General features: G+C 52.6%; 10 protein-coding genes across 10 annotated transcripts; 6 read left to right on the top strand and 4 right to left on the bottom strand.

Annotated features, from left to right (window-relative positions):
- Nucleotides 1-166: 166 nt before the first annotated feature.
- N7498_009567 (mitochondrial fission 1 protein) lies at nucleotides 167-845 on the top strand (the record flags this gene model as incomplete). The annotated part of the gene is made up of 4 exons (XM_058456623.1): nucleotides 167-182; nucleotides 252-270; nucleotides 338-431; nucleotides 516-845. The coding sequence occupies 4 exons, from the start codon at nucleotides 167-169 to the stop codon at nucleotides 843-845; spliced, it is 459 nt and encodes a 152-aa protein (XP_058303522.1).
- A 670-nt stretch (nucleotides 846-1,515) lies between these two features.
- On the top strand, nucleotides 1,516-3,010 carry N7498_009566 (putative RING finger domain protein; the record flags this gene model as incomplete). Its single annotated transcript, XM_058456622.1, has 4 exons — nucleotides 1,516-1,623; nucleotides 1,686-2,185; nucleotides 2,240-2,677; nucleotides 2,746-3,010. The coding sequence occupies 4 exons, from the start codon at nucleotides 1,516-1,518 to the stop codon at nucleotides 3,008-3,010; spliced, it is 1,311 nt and encodes a 436-aa protein (XP_058303521.1).
- A 367-nt stretch (nucleotides 3,011-3,377) lies between these two features.
- On the bottom strand, nucleotides 3,378-4,069 carry N7498_009565 (beta-class carbonic anhydrase; the record flags this gene model as incomplete). Its single annotated transcript, XM_058456621.1, has 4 exons — nucleotides 3,963-4,069; nucleotides 3,853-3,890; nucleotides 3,654-3,793; nucleotides 3,378-3,599 (listed from the first exon to the last, which is right to left on the bottom strand). The coding sequence occupies exons 1-4, from the start codon at nucleotides 4,046-4,048 to the stop codon at nucleotides 3,378-3,380; spliced, it is 486 nt and encodes a 161-aa protein (XP_058303520.1). The 5' UTR covers nucleotides 4,049-4,069.
- Nucleotides 4,070-4,406: 337 nt separating this feature from the next.
- Nucleotides 4,407-5,863, bottom strand: N7498_009564 (putative aminotransferase family protein (LolT); the record flags this gene model as incomplete). The annotated part of the gene is made up of 3 exons (XM_058456620.1): nucleotides 4,407-5,079; nucleotides 5,141-5,732; nucleotides 5,782-5,863. 3 exons carry the CDS (start codon nucleotides 5,861-5,863, stop codon nucleotides 4,407-4,409), a joined length of 1,347 nt encoding a protein of 448 aa, XP_058303519.1.
- Nucleotides 5,864-7,072: 1,209 nt separating this feature from the next.
- N7498_009563 (bZIP transcription factor) lies at nucleotides 7,073-8,409 on the bottom strand (the record flags this gene model as incomplete). The annotated part of the gene is made up of 3 exons (XM_058456619.1): nucleotides 8,293-8,409; nucleotides 7,250-8,243; nucleotides 7,073-7,200 (listed from the first exon to the last, which is right to left on the bottom strand). Exons 1-3 carry the CDS (start codon nucleotides 8,386-8,388, stop codon nucleotides 7,073-7,075), a joined length of 1,218 nt encoding a protein of 405 aa, XP_058303518.1. The 5' UTR covers nucleotides 8,389-8,409.
- An 830-nt stretch (nucleotides 8,410-9,239) lies between these two features.
- N7498_009562 (tautomerase family protein) lies at nucleotides 9,240-9,686 on the top strand (the record flags this gene model as incomplete). The annotated part of the gene is made up of 1 exon (XM_058456618.1): nucleotides 9,240-9,686. The coding sequence occupies one exon, from the start codon at nucleotides 9,240-9,242 to the stop codon at nucleotides 9,684-9,686; it is 447 nt and encodes a 148-aa protein (XP_058303517.1).
- Nucleotides 9,687-10,018: 332 nt separating this feature from the next.
- Nucleotides 10,019-14,780, bottom strand: N7498_009561 (GYF domain-containing protein; the record flags this gene model as incomplete). The annotated part of the gene is made up of 4 exons (XM_058456617.1): nucleotides 10,019-10,335; nucleotides 10,392-14,073; nucleotides 14,127-14,550; nucleotides 14,686-14,780. The coding sequence occupies 4 exons, from the start codon at nucleotides 14,778-14,780 to the stop codon at nucleotides 10,019-10,021; spliced, it is 4,518 nt and encodes a 1,505-aa protein (XP_058303516.1).
- A 1,502-nt stretch (nucleotides 14,781-16,282) lies between these two features.
- On the top strand, nucleotides 16,283-16,954 carry N7498_009560 (uncharacterized protein; the record flags this gene model as incomplete). Its single annotated transcript, XM_058456616.1, has 1 exon — nucleotides 16,283-16,954. The coding sequence occupies one exon, from the start codon at nucleotides 16,283-16,285 to the stop codon at nucleotides 16,952-16,954; it is 672 nt and encodes a 223-aa protein (XP_058303515.1).
- A 936-nt stretch (nucleotides 16,955-17,890) lies between these two features.
- N7498_009559 (putative alcohol dehydrogenase) lies at nucleotides 17,891-19,102 on the top strand (the record flags this gene model as incomplete). The annotated part of the gene is made up of 2 exons (XM_058456615.1): nucleotides 17,891-18,700; nucleotides 18,803-19,102. 2 exons carry the CDS (start codon nucleotides 17,891-17,893, stop codon nucleotides 19,100-19,102), a joined length of 1,110 nt encoding a protein of 369 aa, XP_058303514.1.
- A 288-nt stretch (nucleotides 19,103-19,390) lies between these two features.
- Nucleotides 19,391-20,204, top strand: N7498_009558 (uncharacterized protein; the record flags this gene model as incomplete). Its single annotated transcript, XM_058456614.1, has 3 exons — nucleotides 19,391-19,528; nucleotides 19,603-19,974; nucleotides 20,043-20,204. The coding sequence occupies 3 exons, from the start codon at nucleotides 19,391-19,393 to the stop codon at nucleotides 20,202-20,204; spliced, it is 672 nt and encodes a 223-aa protein (XP_058303513.1).
- Nucleotides 20,205-20,848: the final 644 nt, after the last annotated feature.

Raw genomic sequence — 20,848 nt, 5'->3', positions numbered from 1 at the left:
AGAAGAGTGAAGCGGGACAAAACGGGTGTTTTGATTGTTGCTGCCGCAACTGCCACGATGCACCGCCACATATACATTTCGCCGCAAGTGACGTTCGCCTCCGCTTCTGCCTCGGGCTTTTCCTCCATCTTTCCTCGATATCCAACAGTTCCTTCTACTTACCAACATGTCTAATCTTCCTTGTGAGTTCTCTACTGTGTTCTTCCCTCCGTGTCGTGACTCTTTTCACTGACTCAACGCCACTGTCACAGATGCCGCAGATGCGGAAAGGTCCGTTGCCCTGTGGCACGCTCGTCCAAGCCCCCTGAAGATTGCGAACTGACTCGCCTACATCTAGCCCGCTAAAACCCGCCGAGCTCCAAGTGCTGCGCGCGCAGTACGAGAAGGAAGGCGACTATGTTGGCATCCAAACCAAGTTCAACTTCGCCTGGGTACAGAACACCATGACCCCCGCGCACTTGATGGAGACTCATGCTAACCAGTGGTCTCCGCACTTGCGGGGAATCTTCTAACAGGGTTTGATCAAGTCGAACGTGCGGTCTGACCAGCAAGAAGGTGTCCGCCTCCTGTCAGAGATCTTCCGCGGAGCACCGGAACGACGACGAGAATGCCTGTACTATTTGGCCCTGGGCAACTACAAGCTGGGCAACTACGGAGAGGCCCGACGATACAACGATCTCCTGCTCGAGAAGGAGCCGGCCAACCTGCAGGCGGCCAGCCTGGGTTCGCTTATCGATGACAAGGTGGCGAAGGAAGGCCTCATGGGCATCGCGATCGTGGGAGGCTTGGCAGTAGCCGCGGGAGTTGTTGGTAGTCTGATTCTCAAGGGAGCCAGAAGACGGTGAGCGTTGGGGTTGGTATTGGCGTCTGCAAGGGCTGTGGCACAGCCGGGGCTGTCCTTGCGTCTGCACCGTTGTATAATTTTCACAGTCTGGAGCTCTACTTTCAGCCTCTTTCGCATTGTCGGCGTTTCTTTGTCTCTATCTCTACTCTTGTGGCTTTGCGTCTGAGCCATCGTACATAGGTACTTGCCTTTGTTGAACCTACGAAATGAATGACATGGAAGTATTTATTTTGCTACACTTCCCCCTCTACTTTGCCACCTTGCATCCCAAATTTCCGATCCCAAAATTAACTACGCTGCCTAAACCACTGTTGCTATTTTTGGCGTGCAAGCAATGAAACTTGCATCGTTGTGAAGCTTTTAACAGTTTCATCGCGCCGTTGAACTTTTGGTATGGGCCACCTTAAATCTTGCCCTATCGCGCTATAGTGGAAGGCAACCGGTTCCGACGTCATCTCCTCCGCTTGCTGTTTTTCGCCTTTGACACGTCAAATTTGTCGTCTCTTTTGTTTCTACGTTTATTTCCTATCTCTCTCTGAACGAGGCGCCGATGTGTGCAGTTGCCCCGCGCTGATAAGACCATGACTCGTGACTGTTCCGCGCGCCGATTTAGTCTCGTCTCTTAACTCCCCCGTCTTCTCCCACCACAACCAACTCTTCGCATCCATGCCATGGCCGATAACGGCGATCGCGTGTTCTGCCATGCTTGCGGAGGGGTTTGGTCAAGAGCCGATAGTGATCTGACCTGCCCACACTGCGAGTCCGATTTCACGGAGATTGTACGCGCCCGTTCTTGTTCCCCGTCCGTTGTATGCAAGTGCTAAACCTCAACCCTCCATAGATTGAAATTCCTCCCGATCCTGATACTCCCCCACCAGAACAAGATCCAGAACCTCGTACACCACCTATCAATCCGTGGGCAGATCATAATCCTTGGGACAGAGACGAGGCGGCTGGACCGCGGCCATTCGGCTTCATGGACTCTGGATCACCCGGATACTCTCAACACACCTATAGGTCCCCCGATGGCCGCTTCACCTTTAGCAGCACCACCATCGGTGGCGGATACTCTTCCCGGCAATCCGCCGCTACTGCTCCTACCAACCCGCTCCTTCCGATGATGTTCGAGGGTTTGAATGCATTATTTCAGGGTCTGCAGGAGACACATGAACCTCACGAGGCCAGGAGCCCGGGGCTTGACGACCCATTCATGGCACATTCGTCAAGTTGGCCGAATATCGACCCGGGCGTTTCAAATGCGCACGCCGGCCATGAAGGACTATTCCCGCGTGATACAGATAGAGCGCAACCCATGACTCCGCCAGTAGCCTCTTTAGCCGAGTATGTTCCACCACCTCCCTATTTCTCATGATATCCAACTGACGGGGTTTCAAGTCTCCTAGAAGCTTTCCGAACCGATTTTGGGGGACCGAGACAGCAGGGTAGACATGGTGCCCGCGGCGTAGCAGGACCGAACCCTCTCGCCATGCTCTCGGCCCTACTAAACATGGACCGAAACGGCGACGCGGTCTATTCCCAAGAAGAGCTCGACCGGGTCATTTCGCAGTTGATCGATCACAACAACTCGGGAACTGCACCGCCACCGGCATCCGACTCGGCGATCAGGTCCCTGCCCACGAAAAAGGTCGATCGGGAGATGCTGGGGTCTGACGGGAAGGCAGAGTGCTCGATCTGCATGGATGCGGTGGAACTCGACACGGAAGTGACGGTGCTGCCCTGCACTCACTGGTTCCATTACACCTGCATCGAAGCGTGGCTGACCCAGCATAATACCTGCCCGCATTGCCGACGGGGCATTGATTCGGTTGAATGGTAAGTGTTCTTTCTGATAACGCACCGGGCCGAGACTTGTTGGAGCTGACGGAATCTTTCTTCACAAGCACGGGTGAAGGCACCAGCGAAAACCCAGTCATCATCGAGGACAGTTCTGAAGCACCTTCTTCCGGCCGAAGAAGACGGCGCAGCTCGCCCTTTTCCCTGCGCAGCAGTCGATCATCGGGGTCTAGATCTACTCCGCAATCACCGACTCCCGAATCCAGCGAGCCCCGCAACAGACGTGGAAGCCGGGGCAGTCGAGGTAGTCGAAGTGAACGCGGAGGAATTACCGGCTGGGTCTGGAGCCGATTTGGAGGCAGCAACGAGTGAGTATACGAGTTTGATAGACGATTCACGGCATGCAGATCTGTGGGCTTTTACTTTTCATTACATATTTCGGGGGCCTTTTGATTCCAGGCCGGGTTTCCTCTTGGCGATTCAGGTTGTTTTAGCGCTCGTTTCTTATCCATACCCCTTTCTTTCGTTTCTCTTGGACAGGTGCGATTCTACGGCTGTCTCATGGCTGGTCTATGGGGGTTTTTTTTGAGTCGGTGTATATATTCCCTTCCTGTCTCAATCCAACAATGGATCTTTTGTATTATGTGGGTTATTCACAGAGTGACTACTGACTCGATATAAACCTTGGATGGCTCGCAAACATTGAAATCAGTACATGTAGCCCTTGCCGATGTCCCTTCTAAAATTTAATAATCTTTCCTGTCTCAACTTCATACAGATAACCCGTGATAGGGACATCCAAAACCAACGGACTCTCCTTCAACAGTTTTACATCATCAAGAACACTCTGCCTCAGATCTCCAAAAGGCAAGAAAGCAATATGATCGACATTCTGATGCAGGTCAGCGCGGATCTTGTCGCGGATCACCTCGTCGGTAAAGGTCAGCATTCCACAGTCCGTCTGAGATCGTCAGTACGGGTCGACTTGGTGTTGATAGCGGGGATTTATACATACGTGATGCACGATGATGATTTCACGGGTTCCGAGAAGCTGCTGCGAGATGATGATGCTGCGTAGTGCGTCGATTACTCGACCACCTGCGTTGCGGATGACATGTGCATCGCCTTCTTCGAGACCTAGGGCTCGAGCGGGATCTGGTTCTGTTAGTGCCTGGGTTATAATGAAGACGGGGTTAGTCCGGCGGACGACTTACCCAGGCGCGCGTCCATACATGCCACTATGGCTACTTTCCTGATGGATAAGATGGTTCAGCCTTCTGGTCTGTGAAATGGACTAGAGAAACACTATCGAAAGATGGCATACCGCTGTGGGGGAAGCGCTAGATCTCCTTTGGTAAAAGAGGCTGCATACTTGGCGTTGGCGATTTCGGCTTCTTTGGCGACAGACATGATGACGATGGATATTATGGGTTTCAGATAGATTGATTACGCCCTAGGTACCTTGGGGATAACGACCAGATATAAAGGGAGCAAGATTCCCCGCACATTTTTGTTCTCGAGAAGATGAGGTGATCTTTAGTTACTCGGGCTCTGGATGACGTGATAAAGCATGTCGAGAACACACCAATGAAATCGCGAATGATTTGAGTTTATGACTTTTGCGAACAGATCTGGAGCTGACTCTTGAAAGACAGATGATTATTTCTCTCAACTATATTGAAGCGACGGCATCTCACAGGTCGCACTCTAGATGCAATTTAGGAATGCATTCACATGAAGGCGCTCAAAAAGGAATCCAAAGCCAGGCCTATTTGTGCGCCTTCCGAGCAACCTGTTCGCACAGGTCGCGCAGAATGCCTCCCAGCCACTCAAAGTCACTCTTCTCCAAATAAATCTGTGCACTCAGACGAGTCCACAGCCACGATCGATGTGGGAAAACGGGTACGAAGGTTTCATGCTCGGACATCAGGGTCTTTTGAATCCAAACATAGACGCCAGGTGCTTCCTTTGATGTAACGGTCACAAGTGCACCCGAAACGGGCTCGTCCGCAACAGCAATAGGCAAGCGCACCGTCATCATGGCACACTGCCGCATGTTGCTGGTCTCTCCCGGCTTCAGATCCGGCTCCTGGAGCACATCCGTTCCGAGGATAGATGCAACTGCGTCGGCGGCTTCGTTGGCGAGTTTGATGCAGTAAGACATGATGGCTTCTTCTCCGCCGCAGACTTCTTTGCGGAACTTCAGTGCTGCTGGTACACAGACGTAAGCGGAATCATCACTAGTTGCGACAAACTCGAACAACTCTTCGAAGGGAGTCTTTTCTTTGATGGCGTTTGGGTCCTTAAGAACTGATTGCGGAGTTTCGGCCGAGGAGGGATCGGAAATGAAACCCCACGATGTGGGAAGGGTACTGCGCAGGAAGTGCTGATTGTGCTTGGGGACATAGAGAACAGCACAGCCGCGAGGAGTGTAGAGCCATCTGGAGAAAACGATCAGATTCGAGGTCTTCAATGTCAAGAACCAAAATGGAGGTATCCTACTTGTGACAATTAGAGACGAGGAAGTCGGGCTGCAGCTTCTGCATGTCAAGCGGAATATGCCCAATGCCGTGGGCGCCATCGATAACGCTCAGAATACCCTCTTCCCGGCAGATGGCAGTGAACCGCTCAAAGGGGAATCGACAACCGGGGTTACTGACAATAGTGTCGAAAACAGCAGCGCGAACCTTGAGACCCTCCTCGCGAGTCTTGCGCACAACTTCACGGAACCAGCGCTCGAGCTCGTCCTCAGCGATAGGGAATTCAAAGCGCACCTTCCGAGACTGGAAATCGGAGTGCTCCTGCAAGGAGACAACGCCTTTCTCCACGGCTCCGTACACGGGCTCGAAGTAAACGAGGGCCTCTCCGGACTGGAAGTTCAGGTTATACAGTATCGTTGCGACGCCAGTGGTAGCGTTCTTCACAAACACACATTCCTCTTTCAGAGCATTGAGAACCCCCGCGACGGCTGCGCGCGCCTCGTTGAGGTACTCTGCATGGTATGTCCGAATATACGGGTCCGGTCGCCCATCGGCGATGTCCATGAAGGCCCGCTGGGCATCACGGACAGCCGCGGGGTGTGCACCGAAAGAGCCTGTTTGTCGTGTCAGAACGCGCACGACGTGAGTGACACCAGTACAGACCGTGGTTAAGATTCTTGTAGGATGGGTCAAACAGCCAATGCTTCAACATCGGTTTCCCAAAGGGCGTCAGTTGGTTGGCCATGGTATCGAACAATGCAGGTCTCTATAAAATCTGAACCTCTTAAACTTTTGAGTCTGCGTAGAGGAAGCAGCAATGGCTCTTGGAGGACCAGTGATGAAGTAAGACAATGCGGGAAATCGAGGAAATCGAGGGAATCGAGGGAATAAACCGTTGATATCCCGATGGAACGGGTATATTGTTACCACCCTGTCATCCAATGTTGACTCATATCTTTTCCCCTAACCAATGAATGCCGGAGCCATATCGTTTAAGATCCACCGGGAGCTTTTGTGTGGAAATCTACTCGCCAGCGTCTACTCCGACCGACCGGAGGGAGCGGGAGTCCGATCTAGCCACCATTAATCCTTGATCCCGATCTCACACTATCCCAGATTCACTTTGACAAGTTGTATAGACTTCTTCTGGGCCGTCTTACCGTCTGGCCTCATCACCAGGTCCGACAACCGTCCGCCAGTGACAACTGGGCATTCCCCGCGTTACCGTAGTCGGGAGGGAGGGGTGTGATGGGAACGAGTTCCACCTGTGGGTCGCGCCAGCTATGCTCCCCTCCGTCGGTAAACGAGTGGGCCATGTAAGCGAGTGGGCCACCTCAAAACGCCATAGTAAATGCGATAATTTAAGAATAGAATATCTCAACAATCACAAGGTTATTCGGCTTTATCTTTAGTATCCTACTTACTTCAAGCATAAGAAGCTGATTTTAAGAGCCTAGGTCAATTTAATTCTGATTTGACAATCTTTACCAAAAATACACCGTAATTTAGTTCTTTGACCTTTAAATATATATTATCAATTCACCACATCTTGAAAACTTTCGAGACCTTCAAAATACGTTAAACTTAATATGAAGAGCACAAGTATATAGGAAGACTTTACGAGAAGCTATGGTTGTTGAGATATGAAGTTGTAATTTATCGCATTTACTATGGTGTTTTGAGGTGGCCCACTCGCTTACCGATTACGTTACCGTAGTCGGAACATAAACAATTCATATTCACTATGGACAATATTACTGTCAGCTGTCGTTTGGGATAATCGGTTAACTTGATTCCGACTACGTTTCCAGAAAGAAACTTGGGAGCAGAGATAAGGGTCTTTCACGGGTTATGCGGAGCTGTACTGTTGAAACGGGGACTTTCCCCATGGGGTCTGAGGGATCAACGACCATTCGATAAAACAGTGATTAATTATTTCCAAATTATTGCAAGTTCAGAATATGAACTTCGGGGGCGTAAATTCCCACGGATTATGCGAAGTTGCCAAGAGTAATGCCTGCTCAATAGCTTGTTTTCGGAATACCGGTCCAGGGCCGACACAAATGCAATCGAGGGATAGAACTGTCACCAAGTTAGCCAAAGGATTGTAAGGATTCTCCGTCAATCTCACATCTTAAAAAGGTCGAGAGATTAAATGCCGATGGTGCGTCAATACGTGGACTAGAGTATGGGGAATCACCGTCGATGTGAATCCCCCTTTGTTGCAGAAGCCTCTGCACGCCACTGGCATCCAGCCATTCATCAGGGCCCGAGTTGAGGACGAGCTGCCACGTTCTCGAGGACCGCGAAAGCATGTCCTGGGAGAGGTTCTCCCTCTTGTTGTACAACGGACTGAGAGCCCTGGTCTTGGGCTCGATCAAATCCCCGATGTCGTCATTGATGGCCAGGTAGAATGCTGATATTAGACGATTGCGCTCGGATAGTGTCAGTGGCTGGCCGAAGATTTTTTCAATCCTTGCATTGTTTGGTGTGTCCACCAGTAGTCGGTATCCGATCTCGCAGCATTCTCGTACAATGCGCTGTGAGAGGCTCCATCCTTCTTCTTTTATGAAACTGGCGGGAGATATAGTTGCTGGAGGGCTCGGGAATGCTGAACCCGCAGAAATTGAAGGCACAGAAGGCGTTGATAAGAAGAGTCCGAATGGAAGCATTGCCTGGTCTTGATAAGGAGGCGTACGGGGCCGCGAAGCGGGCCATTGCCGTGAGTTGAATGGAAATTGAAGCGAGTCATCCGGAATCAACGAGGGAACGGATTCCAAGAAATCCGAATCCAAGTTGAGGTCAATATTTTGTGGAGCACTCTTCTTGCGGCTGACAACCGGTGTAGAAGTAGCTTCGACCGACGCAGCTTCATCGGCATCACCACATCCCTGTTTGGCGAGCGCTACGCACTGCCGGGTGATTCCCTGGAGCGCGGACGTGATGCGTGGGTGTCGCGCAAGTATATTTTCCTCGAGAAGAAGACTGCTGAAGGAAAGGAACGACTGGCTCAACTCCTCAATGCCCTCCTCCAACTCCTGCACCCGGGTCTGCAAATTATTGATCGTGCTTTCTTTTCGCCGGCGATAAGCTTGCTGTGCGATACGAAGCTGCTTGCGACGTCTCTGGACATAATGAGCGAATGCGCTGGCGACTTTCTTGTCAGTTACCTACGTCTGGAACCTCTTGATCGTCTGTGACGGTCCGAGGACGGCCGCGTTTGCGAGGCGCCGGAGTTGTAGTTTTCGTTTCAGCCATCACTTCCGCCATTGTTTGTTGTTTGAGCAATGATTTGAATTAATAAAATTCCACGAGCAGACTAAAACACATTACTGATGTAATGCAGAAGCAAAATGGCACGCGAGTGGTCATGGCGACGGTTGATTCATCAAAGCCGAAGCGAGCGGAGTGTTGAATAATCGGAAAAATCAGGGCGATTGCTAAGCATCTCGCCCTCCAAGCCCACCGACACTCTTGGCTCGCCATTTGCATCGCCGAACATTGAACGAGAGAATTTGTAATTTTGTATGTCTTGAAAGCATCATTCATGGTGGCAATTCTCATGAGTATTTCCAAATGTTTGTACACGCCTGCTAAGCTCATCTTGTGGCGTTTACTACCTGTACGACATTTCCGAATCGGTTTTGGTTGGAATCGATGGAGCTTCCAGGTAGCTCCTCCTTGTCCTCTACAATGATAGTTGCCAATTCTTTCTTTTCACTTGCGGGAAACCCACGGCTGCCTGAAGAATAGACAAGGAACCATGTGATTCATGAAAGTGTACTCGGAAAAGCTTTGAAATAGTTGGGTAGTGTCCTGGTCGGTCTTTATACTTTGGCCCTAGAAGAACGTTCTGGACCTATCGTCGGACTGATAGCGTCAACCATCGCCGAGGTCAACTGTGCATCAGTTCTTCTTCCAATCGATCAATGATCCAAAAGACATTTTGTTTTGTCAGAAGATTTCGTTTATTCAACCTTACTTCATCCTACCCCGTCATGACGGGGACGTGTCTATAAATGAGTCCTCGTCGACATGCGAATGCTCATCTATCCAGTTTTTCCGTCTTTTGGACCTCTATTGACCTTGCCTTTAACACCCAGCGTCACCCAATTTTCAACATGCCTCTCTGGCAAATCTACCACCCCAATGGGACCTTCGAGGACCCAGCATCCAAAGAAGCCTTCGTCCAAGACATCACAAAGATGTACACCGATGTCGGACTGCCGGCCTTCTACGTCGTCGTCAACTTTGTCACTGTCTCAAAGGGCGACATTTTCGTCGGGGGGAAAGTTCCAACTGAACGACCCTTCATCCGGGTGGTTATCACGCATATCGCGGTTCACGCTCCGAACGAAGATGCCGCCTACCGACGCATTACCTCGCGGATCGACACTATCCTCAAGCCCCATGTCGCGGATAAGGGATATGACTGGGAATACCATGTCGATGAGACGGAGCGCCGATTGTGGAAGCTCAATGGCATGATTCCGCCACCGCACAAGAGTGAATCGGAGCGGGTCTGGGCGAAGGAGAATCGCGCGGTTGATTACGATGGGGCATACTAGGCTTGGATGGTATGGTCATATGTACCGGGATAAATCGTACCTAGGTCCAGTGTGAAATTATTGGATGCAGTATATCCACTCTTTGAGATGACTTGATCTCGCTCGAGTTTTCCTGGGGTTTCCGTCTCACGCACGGTCCAGGCCGGACGAAACAGATAGATACACATAATACAGTTAAATGCTGTTAAAGACATGTAATAGTACATGGGCGAGCCAGATCCAGCATCGGAGTAAACCGCGAATCTAAGGCTCAAGATGAGAACATATTCATGCAGCAGAAAGCCTTGAAGAAATCGGGCAAATGCAAACGTAGCTGAAAATGCACAACACATTTACCGCTTGCCCTTCTTGCGGGGAGCGACAACCTTGAACGCGGCGGTGGCAGCTTCCTCCTCACGAGAGACCTGGGATGCAGCGCTGGCGGTCGATCCCTTTTTGGCAACCTCGCTCCAGCCACCGCCGTTCTTCAGTTCGCCCATAGCACTGGGCGAGACAGGCTCGACGACGCCCTTGTCGGCAAGCTTGCGGCGGCGAATGAATTCTTCGGCAAAGCGGCGGCCATCCATGGTCTGCGAGTTGGCGTACACGGAGTCGGAAATGATCTCAGCCTCGGCAGGCAGGAACAGCAGTTGCTGGACAAAGTCGTCAACTATAGATAGCATTAGCGTTGTGCGGGATTAAGACGAATTAGGAATCAATATTTACCATTGATATTGCTGTTCAGCCCCTTGCCAAGGGTGAATTTGGCCCACTTGGAGAACTCCTCAACGGCCCGATTCGGATTGGACTGGGGGATGCTGCCCGCGGTCACGGTGCGGGTAGCAACGACTGGACGAGGCTTGGAGGCAACGGCGGGTGCAACCGGGATGGTTCCGCTGGTAGAGCGAGGGCCAAGAGGCGCAGCGGGTGGGGCCTTAGCCTTGCCGCCAGCACCGACTGTAGTCCAGGCACCGGAAACAGTTGGACCAGTGGCGGCAGAAGGAGCAGGAGCCTTGCTGGCAAGATCGGCGTAGCGCTTGCTAGCAGAGGCGGGAGGACTAGGGGTCGCGGTCTGTGCCGCCGCCACAGCGGCGGCGGCCAAACGCTGCTTACGAGCCTCTTCTTCCTTCTGGATCTGAGCGAGGGTCTTTTTGGTGGCAGTGTTGGTAGGTGTAGGCTGGGTCTTGGTGCTCCACGCGGAGCCAGTAGTCGAGGTAGGGATTCCAGGTGATCCAGCGCTGGCCCAGTTGGCCGACGAGGGGAGACCAGGAACAACATGGGCCTGGGCCTGACTGAGACGTTCTTGTTCGGCGAGAAGCTGGGCACGACGAGCGGCTGCGGCGACTTCCTCACGCTGAGCAGCAGTACGAGCTTCCGCCTCCTGGATTTCCTTCAGAGAGGGCCCCTTGGGCAGCTCGTGGGTATCCTTGGCCCACGGAGCAACGGAGGTGGCAGGAGCATCAACGGGAGTTTGAGTCTGGGACCGAGAACCAGCAGCGAGAGCATCGGCCACATTCTGACGGTTGCGCTGAGCGGCAGGTGCCGGCAAAGGCGATGCAGACGGCGGGGGAGGGAAAGCTTGGGGCATGGCGCGGTCCACCTTGCCCCATACTGACTCGGGGGCTTGTTCTTGCTCCTGCTGCTGTTGACGCTGGGCAGAGGCAGCCTTCTGGACTTGCTGAGACAGGGTGAGAGTAGGCTCCGAGGTTTCGAGATCCGAGGCGAGCATCTCCACTGCCACTTCCGAGCTCGTAGCGGCAGCTTCAGCTTCAAGCTGCTGGGAAACAGTAGCGGGATGGGTTGGAAGACCTTCTGCGGTCCGCACCATATCGCCTTCCTGGGCCCGCAGGGCGTTGAACTGACGCAAACGTTCCTCACGAGCCTGTTGAGCAAATAGGTCGTCGGGGTTAGCCTTGTCAAATTGATCCTGTTCCTCCTGGAGCTGAGCACGGTCCTGGAGCATCGATGCGACTTGCTGGGAATGGAACAAGCTGTCGGACTGGCGGCTAGATAATGAAGCCCCACCGAAGGCAAAAGGATCCTGCCGGCCAACATTCAGACGATCAACGAGGGCAGCAAGCTGATCCTGGTTGCCGATATCGGTTCCTAGCATCCCAGGAGTGAGATTCGACAGCCCACCCTGTCTGATCGGTCCAGCGGCATCAAAGAATCCTGGGGCTTGCTGGGGCTGCTGTTGTCCCTGATTCGGTGCCTGGATAGGAGATGGCTGGTATACGCCAGGGGAGGTGATGCTGCCAAAGCTGGGCTGGCTGTGGAGGCTATGGGCACTCGATTGGTGCTGAAGGGGGGGCTGTGCAGATGCCGGAGCACCGGGGACGTGCATCTGCTTCATGATAGCTTGTTGCTGAGCGAGATGCTCCTTCTGACGGGCCATCAGATATTGTTCCTCCTGCTTGCGTCGCTCCAGTGCATTCTGCTGTTCGGCTGTCAAAGTCGTGCCGAAGCTGGGGAAGCTGCCAGGGAAAGGAGGCTGGGCAGAGCCGGCAGGTACGGCACCAGTCCATTGAGGGCCGTTGGGTTCTGGTCCGTGAGGGATACCAATCTGAGGGACAAGGAATGGCTCACGCGAGTTTCCGATTCGTCGAACCAACTGCGCTAGGGGCTCGAACTCGATGTCCTCGAGTTTCTTGATCTGCAAATCAGGGCTGAAGAATCCAGCCTTAAACCAATCGTGCATCTCAAGCCCGGTCCAAGGCCCTTGAATATTGCCTTGCGGATCACGGTAAATCCAGCGCATCCGATCAGGCATGACCATGGTCCGCTGCTGGGCAGAAGGAACAGTTCCACCTGGAGTTTGAGCCTGGGCAATGTCGTGGGTCAAGTTCGCAGGGAGGGAACCGACTGCTGAAACAGGAGTTTGAGAGGCCGAGTTTGATCCAGGCTTACTTGCCGACCCATCCAATACTGCCTGGGATGCATCTTGTCTCAGAGCATCATCCATACCCACGGACTCGGGGCGGCTGTGATCATCTTGCATTCCCGAGAAGAGCGCGCCCAGTTTGCTAGACCGACCAATACTAGCGGTGCCAGAAATTCCGGCATGCGGGCTAAAGAAGCCACCACCTGCGAGCGCAGACAGGCTTGGTGATTGAAGCTCACCACCCATCGAACCAAAGATAGGATCACCGAACCCTCCAAAAGCCGAACGCTCGCGAGTCGGGGTACCAATAGCACCACCAGAAGACCATGCGGAGGGTCCACCCAGACCAGAGAGACCACTCAGACCCCCAAGACCGGAAAAGTTTCTGTTGGCGTTGGCACTCGAATTTTGGCTGCGATCGATCGTGGGCAGATCCATGCCAGAACCAACACGTTTCATGGAACCAAAGGGATTAGAAGGGTCGCGCAGTCCGCTCAACCCAGGGTGCTGGGGTTGCTGAATATCCGACCCATCGGTATCCACATCCTCCGGGTCTACCGCAGTTTTATCACCGTGGGGACTTTGGTAGGGGTTCGTATTGGTCGGGCTAGTCGGCTCATGTCCCTGGAGAAGGCTGGGGGTGGGGTTCCGCGAGTTCTCATGGCTCTGCATCAGCTCCCGGAACCCGGGAATGCTCGAGGTCATGCCGAATGCACCAAAACCAAGATCGGCCTGAGACGGGGCCTCAACATCTTGAGACCCGCCGAGGGCAGCACTGCCACTGCGAGGCTCATCGAAGGGATTGGTTTCGCTTCGGCCAGCCCGTATCTTGACCGCGTCTCCCCATGGAGACTGTGAGCGCGAGTGGTCATCGTCTTCAGCAAGACGCTCGAGGTTGCCCAAAGCCTTCTCCCTTGCAGATCCCGCGATGTCCTCCGAGCTGTCCTTGGAAAGCAACCCCTTGAACCTGCTCTCGCCTCGGAGGCTTCCGAATCCCGGCTTCTTCTCAGTCGGGGGTGTCTGCGCGGCGGCATTTGATCCGAGAGAGAAAGCCCCAAATGCGCCCATGGGAGAGAAGTTAGCGTTTTGGGAAGCAGAAGCAGATCCCCAGGGAGAGCTGGGTCCGCCTACGGCCGTATTCAAAGGGTTGGTAGAGCTGCGTTTCAAGGAGCCGAATGGAGAAGCAGGATCTGGGCCGCTTTCCTTCGGTTTTTCGTCCGGTTTGGATTCTCGGAAGTCGGTCTTGCGACGCAACAGGGCTGGAGGAGGAGTAGAGGTGTTTACTTCGTCACGGAAAAAGCGGGGATTCGAACCGGTAGGAGACATGGGATTGCCGATGGAGTCGCCCGTTTCTCGGCGTCGGGCACCCGGGCGGGCGGCGTTCGGAGAAGATGTACTGTAGTTATTAATGTGGCCCTGAGTGTATGAAATCGATCCTTTACGACCACCAGTCACTGGAGCGGTATTTTCCTTCGATGCGTTGGCTGGCGGCGGCTTCAGAGGCGAATTGACCGAAGCGGAGAACAACTGCAGAGATTTAGTACAAACACACAGCTCGTGGAGATATAAGAACGGCCGACCTCTTTCTCTCCATCAGACATATCGGTCAACGCCAGCGGCTCTGCCTGTCCACCGTGATCCCAGCACACTTCGGGCCCCGCGGAGGTCTTATGGTCGTCCCGTTTCCCCCACGCCCCATTCGCGGGGGTTGTCACCATGTGAGGGTCCCAGTCGGCCACGAAGTAATCCTCCACATTCTTGCCCAAGGATCCAGACTCCCGCTGTGCCCTGTACATGTCCAGGAGTTGCTCCTTGGAGTATCGGGCTTCCCCGTTCCGCAGCGCGCTAGACATGGTATTTGAGCTCATGTGGGGAGGCATGTAGGCTCCGGAGGTAGGCGTCGAGGCAGATGCAGGCTGGCTACCCTCCCGGGTGTGAGTCGGGTTGGTAGCGACAGAGGGGCGCCGGAAGGTCTGAGTGGCTCCGTTCATGCGAGTTCGGGACCTAGTCCAAGGTTAGCATCGGATATCTCAAACCGGATGAATTGAGTATCAACAAGGCGGCCAGGAGGTCCAGAACGGGGCGGGCAAGCTGGACACTGGGTCACGGGGGGTGGGAAGACAAGGCACGATTGCATACCATTCTCCACCGGCACCTCCATCCCCTCTCCTACTGGGGTCCTGGGTGTTGCCAGCAGCGGCTGACGCGAAGCTCGAGGGAAGTGGTGTAGGCATTATGGAAGGTAGGCTGTTCAGGAAAGAGGAAGATCGTCCACAAAACAACCGAGTATGAAACAGTTCGTCGCAAGAGTTTCTGGTGGCGGATGTGCGTTGTGTGATGCGAACGAAGATGCGACGCAAAACACGAGAGGTTGGAAGAAAGGTGGTAAGGGTGGAATGACAGCTGAGATGCTAGTCAATCGACGAACGAGGTAGGTTTGTAAAAGAGTGGGAAATGCAGAATGCGAGCGCCAGACGAACAAGGTCGAGAAGAGAGATCGTTTCGTTTTCGCTTGGGTTTGGATGGAAGCAAAAATGATTTAGCGGGGATGTGGCATTAAGCGCGCCGAGGGTGAAATTACCGTGTATTCAGAAGCATCAGTCGCGTGAGCACCACCCTTTCTGGGTGTATTCTGAAATACAAAATTACATCGCCTGCAGCCAGCCACCGGAGTTGATGTCTTCAATACACACAATACACACTCTGGCCTCCGTCATCGCCCCTGTATCCGGTACTTCCAGTGGACTCTTTCCGCAATGTAAAGTATTTTCCGTCTCGTCTCAACACGGTGAGACCCCTTATTGACCCCTACCGTCTAGAAAAGGCGACCATGACTCAAATACAAAAACTATCCATTTACATCTCCCTGATGGCTTGGAACGCCAGTGTGTGGCATTAATCCACGGGACATGCCTGGTGAGCTACCACCACACACCTTCTCCAATTGGATGATGTACGGCTTCCAAAACCGTTAAAGTTGCCTTACACTGGGCCATTTGCGACGAGTCGTGCTTCTTTGATGCTGCGGCCCTTGCGCTAATACGAACGCATAAGAGCCCATAGACGCACCTCCATGCGACTTTGAGACGCCTCAAAGATGAGGTCCTGAATGGAAGGGGACGCGCGCATAGCTGGCATCCCTTCTTGACTTGTCCCAGCCCCCGTTGGCACCAGATATTGCATCGCCCTTGTTGCAAGGAAGATTCAGCCTGCATAGCTCCCGTTTGAATTGGGACTGGGACCTGGCTGGATGGAGAATTACATTATTCCTTGCCTCACACCTCTATATCAACTTTCTTTGTTGTTCTTTGTTCAGCTGTAGGCATGCTACTGCTTCCAGCCGTTGCTTACCTCTATTCTGACTTACAATGACTTACAAACTTCAAGCTTGCCATTGCTCACTGTCTTACCTTATAACAACATGATGGGCTCTGTGTGAAATCGTTGTAGACGCAGTCTTGACATATTAAGACCTTCCTCCGCCCTCTTCGTTGTCTTCTTTGCTTTGCAGGACAAGACAGTCTACTCAACGCTTACTCTTTTTCTAGATTTAGGCTCTCTGTCTAAGCTTACTCCATTCGACGATCTCGGGCACTTCAAAAGGTAGCGAGGTATCCAGCTGAATATCTGGCTCGATCTTCGAAAAATGCGGAGCAGTTCACGTCAAAGCTTCCCCCACCAAGAGTATTTCACCGGCAGATCTATACACAAATTATCATCTCGCGGTGTTCCAATCATGCAAGTGCCAATCTGGCTCGGTGCACCCTACGGTGAGATCTCTCCCAGCAGGCGGCGGTCTTCGCGAGCATGGCCACCCACCGACAAAGGTCGTCCTGCTACGCCCAGTACCAGCGACCTTTCAGAGTCCAATCAGGGTCATAAATGCTGCCCCAATTGTTACCACAGGGCACATGATGCGGACTGTTCTCGAAACAAGAAGAAGCGCCAAAGCAACAATCAAGGACAGAGACCACCTGCTCCTTCCCCAGCCTTTTCGGCTTCGTCCAGCACGAAGGTAGCAACGCCGCTGCCACATCTTCACCATTTGCATTCAATCTCCGGCTACCCTGTGATGGCTGCATACCCTCCGGATCCCATTCACAGCTACATCCACCCAGCTCACGCACAGGCAGCACCATCTCCGCAGCAACCTGCCGAGATCCCACGAGAAGCTCCTCAAGCAATGTGCACCTGCCAGCAGCCTGTGACTCCTGAAACTGAGTCGCGGAACTACTATTGCTGCTGTCGCACGGGTGAATATCGCTCTGAATACTCTGCCGATTTTGATGACGTTGCTTCTGAAGGCTCTACGGAAGCTGTAGCTGGGTTTGAATATGAAAACCCCGGTGTCGCCTGTTACCACCCCTTGTACCTAGCTGTCCCGGTTGGAACAGCCCCTATGGAGTAGTCTATGGTGTCTGTACTGTTTTGGAAGGCCTTGAGGGGAAAGCATCTTAGATTGCCTGTTTTGTCTATTCGGTTCGGTATTGACTGATATGGACCTGTTTCCTTTGGCTTTTAATTAGAGTAGTTAACAAAGAAACCTTGGAAGATTTTAGTCAATTCCTAGTGAATTTAAACGGGATTAGAAATTGAGTTCTTTTCAAAGTGACTGCCTAGGTCCCGTTTTCATGGAGCAACCACTATAGAAACCTCCCGATGTCTTTCCGATATTCTACCTGCGTAGGTGTCACCGAAATTCCGGATATATATCTCACCAAGGTACGTACCATACCAGGTCACATCCTTGTGCCTTTACTAGCTCACGCCTAGGAAACACTCGGCATGAGAACAGCAGATAGAAATAAGTAGCCCGAAATTGTACCAATGGCTGTTGCTTTACGCATGTTGTAGCTAGATAGGTACTCGGACAGCCCGTCAAGATCTCATCCGAGGATCAGGCGAATTGCGGAGGGTTGGGATTAGACTGCCAAATTAGGTAGCGAGCTTACCCCTTCGCCATGGCAAAACTAAACCCATGCTGTATAGCTCCCAGAGAGCAACTCCAATTTGGGGAAGAGCACGGATGGCGGCCCTGACCAATTAGTAAGACCGCTCGCCCGCGGACCGAGGTCCTCATGGGTATGTGACGTGAAGCGTTCACTTCGGCACACTTGATAGATAAAACTGCCCACCCGGAGCTCTTGCATTATTATATCTTCAACATATTGAGTACCTACCTCCTCACTTCACATTTCGTCCAATCTGAATAGTAAATCATTGCGGTCTCCAATTCAACCGCTTTCGTCATTGGGATCCTCGGTTATCGATAAGAAGATCCCCGCACCGACTATCACCAAGGCCGACCTGCCTGGAGAATCTTCTACATTAATTCAGTTCCAAAATGTCCAAGGCAGTGTATATCGAGCCCATCGACGGCAAACCCGGCAAGCCCGGCCAGGTTTACTATCCGCTCACACTCCGCACTCACCCCAAGCCTTCCCCGCAGGGCCGCGAGCTGCTTGTGAAGTTGACTGCCGCATCGCTCAACCACCGCGACCTTTTTCTTCGCCAGCACCTCTACCCTGGCGTGACATTCGACGTCCCCCTTCTGGCTGATGGCGTGGGTGTCGTTGTCGGTGCTGGCCCCGATGTCTCGAATCCGGAAAAGTGGCAGGGGAAGCGGGTCATCTTGAACCCCGGTGTCGGCTGGAAAGACTCGCCTGATGGTCCGGAAGAGGCCACGGGATACAGAATTATGGGAGGCACCAAAGTCTACAACAAAGGTACTCTTCAAGAGTACATTGCCATTGAAGACTCTGAGGTTGAAGAAGCCCCTGAGCATCTCTCAGACGCAGAGGCCGCTGCTCTCCCTTTGACAGGCCTGACTGGATGGCGGGCATTGGTCTCCAAGGCTGGTGAGAGAAACTCCAGCAATGGCGCTGCTATCCTAATCACTGGTATTGGAGGTGGTGTCGCATTGATGGCGCTGCGGTTCGCAGTGGCCCGAGGCGCTCACGTCTTCGTGACAAGCTCCAGTCAGGACAAGATTCAGAAAGCTGTTGACCTGGGTGCAACTGGTGGAGTGAATTATAAGGAGCAAGGCTGGGATAAGAAGCTATTGGGCATGCTTCCGTCTGGCAAGAAGAACTTTGACGCCATCATCGACGGTGCTGGAGGAGATTCAATCGAGAAAGCTGCCAAGCTGCTTAAAGTTAGTACCTCGTAAACCATGTCTTCCACAGTTAACCCTCCCTCCTCCTCCTCCTCCTCCTCCCCCTTCTCTTCTCATTGGCGCACCTGCTGACATTGACAGGCTGGTGGCATCCTCTCCATCTATGGCATGACAGTGTCTCCCAAGATGCCATTCTTGATGCAGGCTGTTCTCAAAAATATCGACGTGCGTGGAACCACGATGGGTTCCCGAAAGGAGTTCAAGGAGATGGTCGACTTTGTCAAGTCCAAGAAGATCTATCCAGTCGTATCGCGAGTCCTGGATACCAAGATAGACGACTTGAAGGGCATGGATGGGCTGTTTGAAGATATGAAGCAGGGCACCCAGTTTGGCAAGTTGGTGATTCACTTTGGAGAGAAATCCTCGAGCAGCAAGCTGTAAATATGAATAATATCGTGCTGTCTCTTTACAAAGCAATGGGATTGTGAACGTCCCAAGGTTCCACCCGTGAATAAATTCAAGAGCTTGAACTTGGCAGTAGCCAGCATTTGCCAGCATTGCCTGCACCTTCCTCGACTCACTTTTATCAACAATACTCTCCCACCGCAGCTTCTCTTCCCTTTTCCCATCATAAACACTCTCTATCCCGGTCATATCATTGACAAACATCGGCCTCACTCTTTGACACCCTTTTGATACCCATTCCATTCATTGCCTCAACCTGCCACCATGAGCCACAAACCGCGAACTTCATCTAGCAAGATACTTCGCACCCACTCCCGGGGCACAGGTCCTACCCCTCTGCCTCAGGATGCGTCGATGTTGTCGTCCGAGGCATCTTGGTCCGAGGATGACGATGACGTCCTGGTACTTCCCTCGTCGACAACCCCTCTATTGTGCTCCCCATCATGGATCTCAAAGCTGACCCCCAATCGGTTCAGAAATTCAGCACCACCCAGTTCGCCTTGAAAGCCACTAACGACTGCATACAACGCAAGTTTGCAAGGCTGCAGGCTAACGCCCTCCGTCTCAAGCGAGAGCTGTGGCTGCTCCAGCGGCACGTCAAGAATTTCAATCACCCACTGTACGAAACATGGGAGGCTGATATTCTTACACGTCTCATCGAGGTTGCCCACGCGCACCAGCGCCGCCACAAGCTTCACGCGGGCGTTGCCATCGGTGAGAGCACGGTTGCCGAGCGCGAGAATCTCTACCACGCATATAACAATGCTGTCAAGCAGATTCGTGAGAGCACTCTCCTCAAGATCGGCCTTGATGAGAAGTACTACGAGGCACTGTTGCGCTATCATGAGGTATCCAAGGTCCTTCTCATTGACCGGTGTCAAGTTTGTCCCCTCTGCTCACACACACGCGCGCACAGGTCGCACCGTATCGAAGTCCGAATCCATTCCAGACGGAAAATGCCTTTGCCAAGTGGCTGATCGACGAGAGGGAACAGCGGCCTGCGAAGTTCGACTTCTGGGCCAAGCTGTTCCCTGTCTGCTACGACCGAACTGTGGAGGAGAGCGCCAGCATGTTTTAAGCAACCTCAACATCTTTTCCACTACTTGAACCTAACGAGCTCATTAAGGATGGCAGCTTCGGACTTTGTGATTTCGGGGGTAGGGTCCGGGAAGACAAGGAGTTCGTCGTGGGATTGTGCCAGTCATTTTCCTGTCTTCGTGGCTTCGGTCAGCTACACTTCTTTCATTTCAGCATTGAATTTACCAAGCGTATTGTTATGTCCATAGGCCTCAATGCAATGCTGTCCACGCAATACCTGAGTATCCCATGAGATGAGGGTCGGAGATGACCGAGCAACAAGTTCTCTTTCTCAGGTGGCTCAAGTCGGCTTGCATGGCAGCTTGTCCTCGAGAGGACACACCGTACTGGATAGGCTTCAAGTGCAACTTTACATCCAAATCAAGTATATGGTAAGTAAGCATTGAGCCAGCACACGACTCACATGTTCAAATGAAAAAGAGCGAATGCAGGGTCTCTTGGGAATCACCGCAATTAGCCAGCAAGACTACCGTAACACTACGCACTACTTCTATCTCAACTAGGCTACACTAGCGTCTTCTCCCACCCTTTCTTTCTTCTACCACTCTCCATCTCTTTGCAAAGACTTACCAACAAGGTCCAAGTCATTATCGATTGTTTTACTACTATAAGCTGGGCACGACA

Source organism: Penicillium cinerascens, assembly GCF_028974065.1.
Source record: "Penicillium cinerascens strain IBT 15544 chromosome Unknown scaffold_4_segment0_segment1, whole genome shotgun sequence".
NCBI classification, from domain to species: domain Eukaryota; kingdom Fungi; phylum Ascomycota; class Eurotiomycetes; order Eurotiales; family Aspergillaceae; genus Penicillium; species Penicillium cinerascens.
The sequence above is the reverse complement of the archived record's forward strand: the minus strand, read 5'-3'. Positions and strand labels throughout refer to the sequence as shown.